The following is a 13,528-nucleotide window of genomic DNA, read 5'->3' on the forward strand; positions in this document are numbered from 1 at the left end:
TGTCACACAAGTTCAGCTAGAAGAAAAATTTTCACTAGAAGAGATGACCCCATTGTGGGATTTCTTAACTGGAAAAGCATTACAAGTAAATTAAATCTGCCTTTGCAATAAAGGAACAGTATGATATGAAAAGCATTACATGCCGAAGAGAGGCATAAATGCATAACAAATTGATAATAATTCTGAAAAGAAATACAATGCAACAAACTTTGATGATAACATATTTAAATAAAAGCATATAAAATTGTGACAAGGGTCCTGTAAGACAAAAGCCAAGGTACTGAAGTGATTTCTACCAATAGCATATTGCTGCCTTTGGTAGAACCAGAAAAAGTTTGTTCTGGCGATAGAAACAATAATATTGCTTGCAATGTTAAGAGATTCAAATTAAATACAACCTCACTAATAATTAGATAAGTTTGCACAGAATTTGTTTTGTTTGTTTGAACACTTGAAATACCGCATAAGTTGGGGTTACCTATAGACCCTTTGCAAAATTTTAATTTAATTGGATCACAGGAAAGGAGAGGAGCAGTATCTCTAGCACCCTTTTCCCTGGAAACTTGAACAGCGCCATAAGGGAAGGGAGGATGGTGGGAGTGAAAGTGGAGAGAGGTGTCGTAGTGGAGGGCTACGGAGTAATTTTGACCCCCTGGGGATATTTAATGTGCCTCTCCATTTAATCTCCATAGAAATGTCGGCTTCTCTGAACAGCTAAAACCCCATGGCAGCCAAATTGGGTATTGTGATTACCATCATCCTGCTTCTGTCTTGTATTGCTGTCATAATTAAGCTGCTGCTTCTCTCAGTGCTGCAACTGCAAAGGAATCTTGAAGTCACCAGTGCTGCTTCTGCCCCTACGACACCATGGCAAATGGATCCTTGCTGTGCAGGAAAGGAGTTCTGCACTACTATACGGGATCTACACAACAGAACAAGAGCAAAAAAAAAAAGGCCTGTATTCTATGAGGCATTCAGTATTATAATATAGAGGTTCAGTGGACATGCTTGTAGCTGCCTCATGTCTGGCAGATGTGGGCAAAACAGAAATAAAAGTAGCCTGTTACACACTGTTCCTACTGGCAGTGTATCTAAAGAGATAAAAGGCCTAAAAGGATCACTCGTGAAACAGCATCTGCATGTCTGAATAGCACACGTGGAAATGGTCGATGAGACAAGCAGGAGGCATAGAAAAGATCTTTGGACGTTGGCACACTAAAAATATAAGATACCCTTAGAGCCTAGAAGATCTTGGTGCCAGGTTACAAAATTACGAGATGTTTCACAACAGATCCTTACCTCAATGAAGTGCCTAAAAGAATGCTTTACGAGATTTGCAGTTCACTGCCAAAGTTCCCATGGACTTGAATAATATCTTGGAATGTGTGGTACCTCTGCTTCCTGCGATGTATGCACTTTGATCACGAGCACATATGCCTCTTTTTTGCATGTGACCATTCACTGCAGCCAAAATACAAATGCGAGGTGCCGGGTTAGTTGGTATAGCATTCCTAAAGACAGCACAAGGAGCAACATAGAGACGCACAGGATGGACACGGGCGCAGGTGGGGATGTCCTTTCTGCACAGAGGTAAATGACCCTCGCTTGTGGGTGCAGGTATGTAGAAACATTCTCCACGTACAGTAGAATCTCGGTGATACGAACTCGGCTGATACGAACACTTTTTCTTTTCGCTATGGGTGATACGAACTTCGGTATCACGACCGGTCGAGGCCCACGCACACACGCACAGCGAAAAAAGCGTGCGCAGCGGCGCAGCACTGATAGCACGGATCACGCACACGTGCGCGAAAGAAGAAAAAAAAAATACAGCGGGAAAAAACTGGCTTGGCAACCCGCGGCAGCAGCGAAGTTGGCGAAGGAAGGCGGCGATATCTTGCCCCCCCCCCCTCCCCCCCCCTCCCGCTCTCTTTCTTTCTCTCCCCTCCCCCGCATATTTTTTATTTTTTTTTTATCTCGTTGTTGCTTTCTGCTATTGGTGTTGTGCGCAAGGTCTAGCGGCCCTCTCCACATTTCTCCGCCGCCCCGCAGGCCACGCTCTTCCGCTTTCCAGAGTCTCCGCTGCAGCGGCGATATATGTTGCATCGTTTTCTCGTTTGTTGAGACTGACAACGCGTTGATAGCGCTTCGTTTGTGATCATCTCGGCAACGCGAAAAGATACATCATGCTGCAATGTCACGGAAGAGAAAGGCGCTGACCTTTAAAGACAAATTGGAAATTTTAAATAAGGTGGACAAAAGAGCCCAAGAAAAGGCGCACTGACATGGCCAAGGAGCTAGGCCTGCCGCTGTCAACGTTGTCAACGATCGTTGGTCAGTGCGACCAAATTATGCAGAATGTGCAGCACTTCGCGATGAATTCTAAAGAAGCCAAAACTGCCCACCACGTGAAGTTGGAAGAGGTTCTTCTAACGTGGTTCAGAGAGGTCACGGCGACCGGCGTCAATATCGACGGAAAAGTGCTTCGTGAGAAGGCAGCGGACATCGCACTCACACTTGGAATTGATGACTTTCAGGCCTCCGGTGGATGGATTCACTGGCTCAAGGTGCGTCATAATCTTTCCTACAAGACCGTTTGTGGCGAAGGAAAAAAAGTCGACGCCTCCACCGTGGAAGACTGGATGACAACCACACTGCCATCTTACATAGCGGGATATGAGGCACGTGATGTTTTTAATGTAGATGAAGCAGGGCTGTTTTACAATCTCCAGCCTGAAAAAAGTTTGTGCTTTAAAGGCGATGCCTGCCGGGGCGGACAAAAGAGCAAACAGCGGATCACAGTTTTGTTTTGTTGCAACACCGACGGATCGGAAAAGATGCCACTGACAGTCATTGGCAAATATCAAAAGCCCCGATGCTTTAAGGCAGCCGGTCGATTGCCCTGCGTCTACAAGGCGAACAAAAAAGCATGGATAACGTCATGTACCTCGACCGCAAGATGTCTTGCCACAACAGAAAAATAGTTTTGCTGCTGGACCAGTGCACCGCCCATCCAAAACAAATGACACTACAGAGTGTTAAGGTGGTGTTCCTGCCCCAGAACGCAACAAGTCATTTGCAACCACTGGATGCTGGGATTATAAGGAATGTTAAGCACCATTTCAAAGCTTTGTTGGTGCGCCGCCTCCTCGCGAAGATTGAAAGGAAGGACACGAATATCCAGATCACTCTTCTGGACGCTGTGCATTTTCTTGCAATTGCCTGGGATCGCGTCATTCCTACGACCATCGCCAATTGTTTCGCGAAGTGTGGGGTTTTCAAATCCGCTGTGGCTACTGCTCGCAAGTGCCAGACCCGATTCCCATCGATGTCTGGAATCAACTTGACGTCGACTGTTGCGTCGACGATTTCGTCACTGCGGACGACGACCTCGCCACCTGTGGTCTCCGCACGGTTGAAGATATTGCGGAGGAAGCGTCATCACAGCCTGGCATTCCATGCAGTGATGAAGATGACGACGACCAAAGCGTTGATGACCCACCGCCGACGGCAGCAGAAACGATGCACGCCATCGATGTTCTGCGGCACGCCGTGACCTCCGAGTCTGTGCGGGAGAAGACAGCGGCCCAATTTTTCAGTTTTCAAAACTCTCTGTTATCAGATCTCGTGGAAAAGAAGGTGCAGAAGGATATACGCGATTTCTTTCAACGGAAATAAATATTTCGTACCTGTTGGAAGGCTTGAAAACGAATTTTGCTCGTTTTTTGGTGATACGAAATTTCGGGTGATAGGAAAATTTTCGTCTCCCTTTGAATTTCGTATCACCGAGATTCTACTGTACCTTGCGATACAAACGTCTCTCTGCCTGTGTCATGTGGGAAGATGAACAGGCAGAAAAAAATCAAAAGATAAACCCATGAAGTAAAGGGCCTAGACAAAAACTATAATAAAGCTGATCTGTTAGGAACAGTACCAGCCAAAACGGCGAGAGAAAAGCGATAAAAATGATGGTGGAAAACCAGAATGAGAATGCAACAAGGAGCACGTGAGAAAGCCTAGACAATTCCTGTACATCTAAGAAATTTTAGCTTTTTTTTTGGACAAGCACAAGGAAGGTGTGCTTACACATTCGTGTAAGCATCAACACCAGGCTTCAAGAGCACAAAAATAATGTTGGTAGTACTGCTATTTCCGGGCACCTTGCCAAGCATTGCAGTGAATGTAAAAGTATGAAGAGCAATCCTGAAGAAATTTGTATACCACAATTTAACTGATGCACAACTATAGGCAGAGGACGGGATAGGTCGCCCAGGGAAATCACCGAGGCCCTTGAAATCCACCATGAAAATGACGAATGTGTCAGCACACCTTCCTTGTGTTTGTCTGAAAAAGAGCTAAAATTTCTTAGATGTACAGGAATTGTCTAGGCTTTCCCACGTGCTCCTTGCTGCATTCTCATTCTGATTTTCCACCACCATTTTTAACGCTTTTACTCGCCGTTTTGGCTGGCACTGTTCCTCATAATAAAACTGATAGATCGGTTTTATTACAGTTTTTGTCTAGGCCCTTTACTCCGTGTGTTTATCGTCTTTTGTCTTTTGATCTTTTTGTATTTTTTTTACTTCTGACGCGACTACACTGTTTTCGATGATCACGCAGCATTGCCTTGGCTCCACTCCTTTATGTATGTTTATATACGTCGTGCTCCGAAATAAAACTTCAGTTGTTATCACTATCTCAGTCTTTTCTCCTGTGTGTCTCCGTGTTGTTCCTTGCGCTGTTTTTAAGAACAAAATACAATAAAGCCTCATTACAAGAGTCACTCAAGGGTCGCGAAAAACATGTCTCTTGTAAGCAAGGTCTCTTGTAACCAAAAATTCTAAAAGCACTGTGTTGATCAGTTTATTGCACATCAGCATATAAATGCATTCACACGCATTAACAAGAAATTGTTCAGGAAAGCTTAAAGAAGTTATTCATACTAGTATGTATTTTTGTCAGTGCAGAGTGTATTCCTTCCCAAATTCTGGAGGCCTTCTTGTTGCTCTAATACCTTTGAAGCACTCTTACATGCTCGTCACCCTCACATGATTCAAGAGAAAGACATCAGGATTCTGAGCTTTCATCTTGTGATCAAAGTTTAACAGCGAGGAGTTAAAAATGCTAGATGTCATTTATGCATTTTGATTTGCTTCGTAGGTGACAGTAATGCGATGCCAGTGGCTGAAACAGCGGGGTTGTTTTGATTTTCCAATCACGGGGAAGCACTCTTCAGTTCCTGACATATACAACAAAAAGGACACTGATATGGAACAGAATTTAGTTAAGGGAATCTGAAGTGCATCATGTAGGAGTTGGTAAGTTCCAGATGCATTGCATGAGCACATCTGGGTTGTGTCTCTTCTAAATAGTGAAGAATTCACTCCAGGAACCTAAAAAAGTTGCCCTTAGTAACCGAGTGTCTCTTGTAATCATGTCTCTCATATGCAATGTTGTCAACATGGCAGACATAGGAAAACCAATCAAACCGTTTTCAAATGTCTCTTATAACTGAGTCTCTCTTGTAACGAGATTTAACTACAAAGTTTGGACGCCAGCTGTGTCCACTGTCACCAAAAATTGCTGGATGGCAGGCCATCTCAATTTACAGCAGCCCTCTAGACAACAATCAGTTTAAAAGGTAAGGTTGGTTTTCAGTGTGTGCATGCACTGAAAAGACTTAGTGTCACAATGAACAGGCCCTGAAATGTCCATATGCAGGAAAGTAAAGTAAAATAGTTGTATGAGGCAATGAAAAAGAGTCAGCAGTGTAGTGAACACCTGGCGCAAGGCACATTGAGAGATGTGCACAAATGTGCTTGACACTCTGTCATGGGCATACACACTAGGCAGGCACGAAGCCAAGTACTAGAGCCACACCACACGGCCCTTCAAGAGAGCCCGATAGCATAGGAAGGCAGCACCAAAATGGTAAACGTGGGTAAGCATAAAAGATGGGGCAGAAATGAAAGCTCCAATCAGTTTACCTTGCTGCAGGCATCACAGAACAGTCAGTGGATGCTTGTTAAGATAAGAAGCCTTTACCAAGAAGGATTTCGTAAAAAACAGAACGGAAGCTGCAGCACATGCTAGCAGAAAGAATGCCCACATTGATCAGATGATGCTGTAACCAAAGCACCCTTATTAGAAAACAAAAAGCAGCCAGCCAGTGATGGCATGTCTGGTGATGCAGCACCGACTGCAGGTAGGCACAGGTGCCTAGAGATGTCTCCCTTCACGCATTAGGTGAATGCCCACACTTGCCGGATGTGAAAAAGAGAAAGGCTTGCAGGATAATCGCCTTCCTCTTGGTTGCATATGGGTGTGGGTAGGGGGAATGTCTTCACTGAGCACATAATGGCTCCAGGAGTTGTCCTATTGGGTGCTACCAAAACATCGAGAGGTGCCAACACCAACCTGGATACTAGCCAATGTCGGATGCCGTCCAATGCAGTGAAGAGCCTAGACTAGCACAGAGTTCCAAGAACAGAGAGAGTCCAAGCAGGGCAGCAGACAGGGATAGGAAGAGAAGGATGCAGCTCAAAGAATTGCACAGCAGCCAACATCTCGAACCTCTGGTGGAGGGGGCATCACTTCCTGTGGCGGTTCTTGGTAAGAGCCGTCCAGATAGACACGTAGCACAAATATCCAGTACTCGCTGCGGTTGCCATTGTTGTAGGTGAAGCTGCTCTCGATTCCGGCATGGGCCTCACCGCCAGTGAACAGCCGCATGCCCACCGTCTCACAGCTCAGCACCCGAGCCCCTGCACATTGTACAACAGTGTTAAACACAGTATAAAGTTGAATGCATTTAGTTTTGCAGCGAAGACTTTGGCAGGGGGGGCTCGGGTCGCCACTGTCCATTGAAGTAACCGTCACAATATGTGGTAAGCGAAAACTCTTGCACTTAGTAAGTGTTCAGCCACATTTTCATCTTCTGACCTGAGTTGAGCAATTTCAAACCTGCTTCTCTCTTTTCCTCCTCCTGCCAACAGGGAGGATGAGAAACAAGCTTTATTTATCGGGACAGGCTTCTAATAGGAGGATAAACACTTTCAAGTGAACCCAGGGCTGGGCACAGTTCAGCAGTGGGTTTTGGGCCACTTATGACGCGGACTCCCTGCCAGGATACTGCTCGTGGCCATTTCACACAGTACCATCTACACGCTGTCCATCCTGCAAATTTTGTGTCTCTACAATCTTAGTGTTTTGGGCAGCACCCAGCAGTTTTGTCCCCCCCATACATGACAGAACGCCCTAAACATTTGTGTTTTAGCAGAGTTAGCATCGGGAGTTTGCCAGTGCTCTGAGAGCTGTTGCTGAAGTGAGCGAGACCACTCGTTGCAAAAGGTGGGTTTAACGGGAGAACCGATAAAAGCTACCAAGTCTTCCCTTTGAAAATGTTCTATCAAACTCCATCCTTTTTGTCTCCTTTCATAGGGTAAAAAATCGACGGCAGGAGATTCTTCTCTTCCTCTCCCCTGCATTAAAGTACCCAGCTGGATTACACAGGACACATACTAGGTGTGCACCTCTGGAGCCAAGGGAAGAATTTTTTATCATCGTGCAAGGAAGGCAGGTGTCAAACACTCATTTCTCAAGCAATTAGGTGGAAAATAAGGTAAGCCTGCACGCACTGAATGGGCGACACTCACAATGCTCAAGGGCATCACTGCCCTGTGTGGCCCTTCAAGGTTTAGGCCTCTCTAAATAAAGTAGAAAATCCCTTCTTGCTGCCTCTCAATGGTCTTTATCTGGGCAGTAAGAGTCGAGATGAAATGCATAGAGCCTGAACATCTCTGCATCTCTCATAGCCTGAGGACATTAAACCTGACAAACAAGACCTGAACACCTCTGACCGAGTCTATACTTATTTCGAGAACCCTCAACTGCGAGATCACACGTTCCTCAAAGCTCAGGCCTACCTGGGCAGCATTATTTTTGTGCAGCACGTGAATGCAGACACGTTTGCAACATGCCTGAGGCTAACTGCCTACATTGGAGGTTAAGTGGAGCTTCTTGTTGGGCTAGTTGGTGCATGGCCTTGTTAATGGTGAGTTACATACACATAAAAAACAAATGCAGGAAGAGAATGACAGAGAAGGAAAGATCACTCTTTTCCTGCATTTATCTTTTATGTGTGCACAACTCGTTCTTAACAAACAGCAAACTAAACTGAAGAATTGGCATATTTAGATCGAAGTCAGATAACTGACCAGAGAAAAGTGGAAAACAGGCAAATGATCTGTAGAAGAACGGAGGTTAGGGCTAGTTGGTGATCATCCATGTTTAAGCAACAGCGCAAAAGGACAGAGACGAGTGGAAGGAGGTACAAAACGATAGCGTTGAGCTTACAACTGTTTTTATTAGGAAAAACACACATCAATTTATACTCTACTCAATCAGCGCACATGCGCAACGTCAAAAACAAGCGTCAAACCCAGACATACTTATCAGAATAAAATCAATTACAAATCAACACGTGTGTGCACTGAGCCTTTAACCTTTGTGTAGTAGGCTCATTTCTCTGCTTGATAAAAACGCAGATGGTGTGCTGACACACCAGTCTGTTTTTCTTATGATATGGAAAGCCTCGGCCAGCTCTCTTGTGCGCCGGTCATTATGCACAAACAACACTTCTGTATCTACAAAAAATGGAACACATTTACATGAAAAGCAATGTTTCGATAGGTTTGTGGCTTGTTCCATGAGCCTAACGCTCCATGAGCTTAACACTGATACATTGGCCAGTTTGGCCGATGTACGTTATGGATGATCACCAACTAGCCCAAAACTCCATTCTTCTACAGTTCATTTCTTGTACATGGGCCTCTTTTATGTGTCAAAACGTAGACTTGCTCAACCCAGCTGTGCTTTCATCACTCATCTGTGTGTGTATCTGCCGAGCACGGACGGCGTCCTGGCACTGCCGTCATAACACATGCCCTCAGGATCTGCACGCCTTGTGCGATTGGCTGCAACCGTCTTTGGGCCACAAAAATAGGATTTGCAAGATCTTGAGAAGTGAATGGTGGCGCCAAGCAAGATTTTTCAGAAACATGTTACGGACTAGGTGCAGCGGCGAGAGCTGTCGCATCAATCAGTGCATCTTTCGTGAGTGGTGTGCAACTACCGACCAACTTACAGAATTTTTGTGGAATGTTGTCCGCCCATCTCTTCCCAAGCCTACAAGACGTTCGCACATTGAAAGAAAGCTCCTGATCCTTGGTGACATAACAGTGGATGCCAAGCAGGAAAGAACATTACGTTTGGGGCTCAAGTTTTGCCTTGAATCTGGTATGCAAATTATTGAAAAGCTGGCCTTTGCTCGCAGTTTATCGTGTAAAGCTCCGGCTGATAACAGAGCCAGACGCGAGTCGGAATGCGTTGATGCGATTGCTACTTGTGGTCAGACAGGTGGGCAGCGTAACCACTTACGCGGCGTGCAGTCAGATAAAGAAAGATTTTTGTCGTACTTTCTGAAGATCAGTTCGCTGGTAAAGCACGTGAAGCGGCCATAAAGACCTCTAAAAGGGTTAGAAGGAACCCAATGAGGTGTAAGCAGAGGGCTGTAGGTTTGAAGGATTGACTAAGACAATTAAAGATGCTGAGGCCTCTATTGTGGAAATTTTCTTTTCAGCTAAGACACATAAGCCTGATATTCTGTTCAGAGCTATATTTTTGGAGCACTACACTTGGCAGTTTGTTGTGTCTTCATACCGTTCGAAACATTTGTCTTCAATACAAGTAGCCGACCCCTTCCAGGTACCTAACTCGGAAGCAGTGACAAGGTTTCTATTGGACAACAAATCTGTTCCCCACACCGGGTTTAGTGTGAACGTAGTTGATATGTATTATTCGCTCCCACATAGCCAACTGATGCGGTATGTGCGACAATGTATTACAGAAGACAGTGACGAACGCTTGTTTCAAAATAACTGTAGAATTTCAATGGAATCATTCTTGGAATTGCTGTCTTTTTATCTTGATAATACCTATGTTGTGTGGGATGGTAAGATTTATATGCAAAAATCGGGGGTGTGCATAGGCGTAAAAGTAGCTCCTATCCTAAGCAACATTTTCCTAGGCCAGGTTGACAAGAAAATAGAGACTGAACTAGCTGGAATTGTATCCCGCATTTTCCGCTATGTGGACGATTTCCTTGTGGTTGGAGGGTCCCTGGAATCTGAGGATGTGACACGAGTTCTTGAAGTCTTCACAAGAAATGGGTCGGGACTGAAATTCACCCACGAAATTCCTCAGGAAGGTGTTCTTTAGTTTCTTGATTTAAAATGACGTTTCAGCCGGACCATATCTGTTGGCAGTATTCTCCCAGAAGTGAGAAGCCCTTGCTAAATTATAAATCATTTCATTTTAAGCTTGTAAAAACCGCTATAGTTAATAATTGTTTAAGGATGGCAGTTCAAAAGTCTTGCCCTCATCAAATGAGCACTAGTGTCGCCACTCAGGTTAAGAGGTGTAAGGATGCGGGGTACCCTGACGCCATTCTAGTGTCTAGTGCAGACAAAGTTATTCGAATCTTAAAATGTTCAGAACGCAGTTCGGAATTGCAAAACGTTCCTAAAGAATACAAGAAGGTGGCGGTTATGCCATATGTGCATGTCTTATCACACAGGCTAAAGAAAGTGGGAGGTAAGCACGGAGTGGATGTTTTATTCTCAGCCCCTAACAAACTAGAAAAAATTGGGGGCTGCCGTTCAAAGGAAGAGTGAAGGACGCAAAGAAAATAAGTGCAACATTAATCATGTAAGTAGGTACGTTCCGTGTCACAAGGGTGTAGTGTAACAAATTCTGCTCTCTTGTGGCTGAACGTACATCGGCCAAACTGGCCAATGTATCAACATTAAGCTCATGGAGTGTTAGGCTCATGGAACAAGCCACAAACCTACCGAACCATTGCTTTTCATGTAAATGCGTTTCCTTTTTTGTAGATACAGAAGTGTTGTTTATGCATAATGACCGGCGCACAAGAGAGCTTGCTGAGGCTTTCCATATCATCAGAAAAACAGACGGGTGTGTCAGCACATCATCCGTGTTTTTCAGAGATCTAGTTTCACGTGGCTCTCAGCAATTTTTTTTTTTTTGTGCGATCTGCAACCAAGCAAACACGCTCTATAAACACCTGTGCAGAGTACTGTCTGATGGTCCTTCACTGTCGGTGATGTCACTAGTCATATATTATGAATCATGTGATGTAGAGGCTAATGAAAAGGGTTCTACTGAAGTTGAAGACAATGCAGAGGGCTATGGAATGAAAAATGGTAGGGGTAACGTTAAGAGATGAGAAGCGAGCAGATTGGGTCAAAGAAATAACTCAAGTTAATGACATTCTAGTGGAAATAAAGAAGAAGAAATAGGCATGGGCAGGAGATGTAGTGCAAAGAGAGGACAACCGATGGTCGCTTAGGGTAACAAATTGTATTCAAAGGGAAAGAAAGCGTAGCAGGGGGCGGCAAAAGGTTAGGCGGGCGGATGAGGTTAAGAAGTTTGCAGGGGTCAAGTGGATGCAGCTAGCACAGGAGCGGGTTAGTTGAAGGAATATGAGACAGTCTTACGCCCTGCAGTGGGTATAGTGCTGCTGCTGATAATAATACCCATGATCATTTGTTGCATGATGTGTTAAGCCAACAGCAGCAATGCAGCTAATGGCAAAAATGAAGTACTAACACAGTGGCCACAAAAGAAGAGGCTAGACTGACCAGTGGCCCTAATCCATGCTTCGACGCGCTTCTTGGTGGCTGACAGGCTTTCAAACTCGGGCACGAAGATGCCTCGTGTCAGCTGCATTGGCATGAAGGTCTTGCAGTGCAGCGACAGGGGCGGTGAGGGGGGCAGGCCGTCGTCCAAGAGAGCAGGCTCCTTGCTGTAGGCCACCCGCAGTACCCGCACAAAGAAGGTTGTCCGCTCGGCATGCTCCGTGAAACTGGTGCGTTGAGTGTCAACCATGGTGCCTGCAATCACGCACCAGAAGGGGAGATCTAGGCACCTGAGAGGAGATTGCTTTAGGTGCATGGTTCGGGTTCTTAATGAGCACTGCCTTTTCTAGCAGGTGAACACCGCTCTATGCACATAGACTGTGGTGCAGTAAAGATGCAGTCTTAAGGCCCATGCTGCAGGCAGAAAGCAAATATCTGCCTTGTGTATCTCTAGCACTCAACATGAAGACCAAGTGGTTTCATCACAGTGCAAGATGTTATCGCAAAGCTCAACTAAAATTTGCTTTCTTGTTAGAGGCAGAAAAGCAGATGTCACCAGGGATGCATACTGTACACACGCACACATGTCACCCTTGTGTAGAGAACTCAAGCTATCTTGGTTGCCGAGGCAACATTAGCACTGAAGGACACGTGTGTACAAGCCGAGGGGGGCATGACCACCTCACTCAAAAGCTAAGCAGTGTTACCTAATCTCAGTTTCTGTTGGTTGGCTTGGAGTGCTTGAGTAACCTCTGTACAAGAGTGACGCAGGTTATCGTAAAAGCGGTCCTCACAGAGCAGAGCTTTTCTCAACCTCATCGGCAGCAAGTCTTCAAAGCACACAATAGATGGGAGAAAAATTGAGAATAAAAGCAGCAGGCACTGCTCCCAGGAAATGGTTAGGCAGCCCTTACAATTCCTGTGAAGAATGAAGAATGCCACTGGGGGGCAGAACTGCATGCTGTTCATTCTGAACATTAAAGCGGCTGGTGGAAATCAACATGAATGAAAGAGCATCTTTGTGAAGCTACGCTTGGCGCTTCTACCGACACCCTCTGAGTGAGGAGGATAAAAGGCACAGCACGGCTAGGTCATAAATGCTAAAACCTGCCCTAAAAGATGCACTAGTAAGTTTGCTGCAAAGTAGGCAGGGAAGGCTTTGTGAATGTGAGCGCCATTTACGTGGTTACCTGACTTGAGTTTTATCTCGAGGGACTGGGCATTGCAGAAGCGCAGTGAGCTCTGTTGGGAGCACCACTGGGCAGCTCGGGCAATGACGTTGCTGAAAGGCTCGTACTTTGGGAATGAAAAGAGGCCACCTGTTGACTGCCGCAGCGGCACAAAGTCTGCTACACCTGCCGGAGAAAGCAAAGGTGCAAGCTCAGTTCTTTTTTCATTACAGCCACAGCATAAACACGGCAAACCAGGTGGCAAAGTCAAAAAGGCCTCTCCCTTCCAATGTAAGCTTAAACAAAGGCAGGTGGCACAATTTGAAGATAGAAACGGAGAAAAAAGAAACCAACAGATATTTAGACCACTGACAAAGATCAGCATTGGTGACAATTGCCATTGCAATCTGACACAGACTACCCTACTTTGTTATAACTGCATGCTGCAGTGGCAATCCAGACATGCCCAGCTCTACACGTGCAATGCAATCTTATCGATGTTAGCCATCCCAATAAGCAGAGTAAGCTTCATAGTGACTTCTCCCTACAATGCTTGTGCCCCATAAGAAAAGCTGACTGACTCGAAACTAATTGCGAGTTACGTGATTTACAGTTTTGTTATTATTGCACCTTTTGCTAGGA

General features: G+C 45.3%; 1 protein-coding gene across 6 annotated transcripts in view; it reads right to left on the reverse strand.

Moving 5' to 3' along the window:
- LOC146180294 (uncharacterized) overlaps window positions 1-13,528 on the reverse strand; it is an 85,697-nt gene that overhangs the window by 8,571 nt on the left and 63,598 nt on the right. The window contains exons 5-8 of one of the 6 annotated variants that reach the window (XM_084579510.1): window positions 12,908-13,072; window positions 11,721-11,972; window positions 6,574-6,764; window positions 1,300-1,401 (exon numbers count right to left, since the gene is read on the reverse strand). In XM_084579510.1, the coding sequence (XP_084435636.1) occupies window positions 1,342-1,401; window positions 6,574-6,764; window positions 11,721-11,972; window positions 12,908-13,072 (668 nt within the window). In that variant the 3' untranslated portion in view covers window positions 1,300-1,341. Of the gene's footprint in view, window positions 1-1,299; window positions 1,402-1,443; window positions 1,462-1,956; window positions 3,566-4,485; window positions 6,765-11,720; window positions 11,973-12,907; window positions 13,073-13,528 lie in introns of those variants that run through there. The other 5 variants (XM_084579515.1, XM_084579514.1, XM_084579509.1 and 2 more) reach the window with 5 other exon arrangements.

The sequence above is a fragment of the Amblyomma maculatum genome, chromosome 9 (genome assembly GCF_055883805.1).
Source record: "Amblyomma maculatum isolate TAMU_Amacu chromosome 9, ASM5588380v1, whole genome shotgun sequence".
NCBI classification, from domain to species: Eukaryota; Metazoa; Arthropoda; class Arachnida; order Ixodida; family Ixodidae; genus Amblyomma; species Amblyomma maculatum.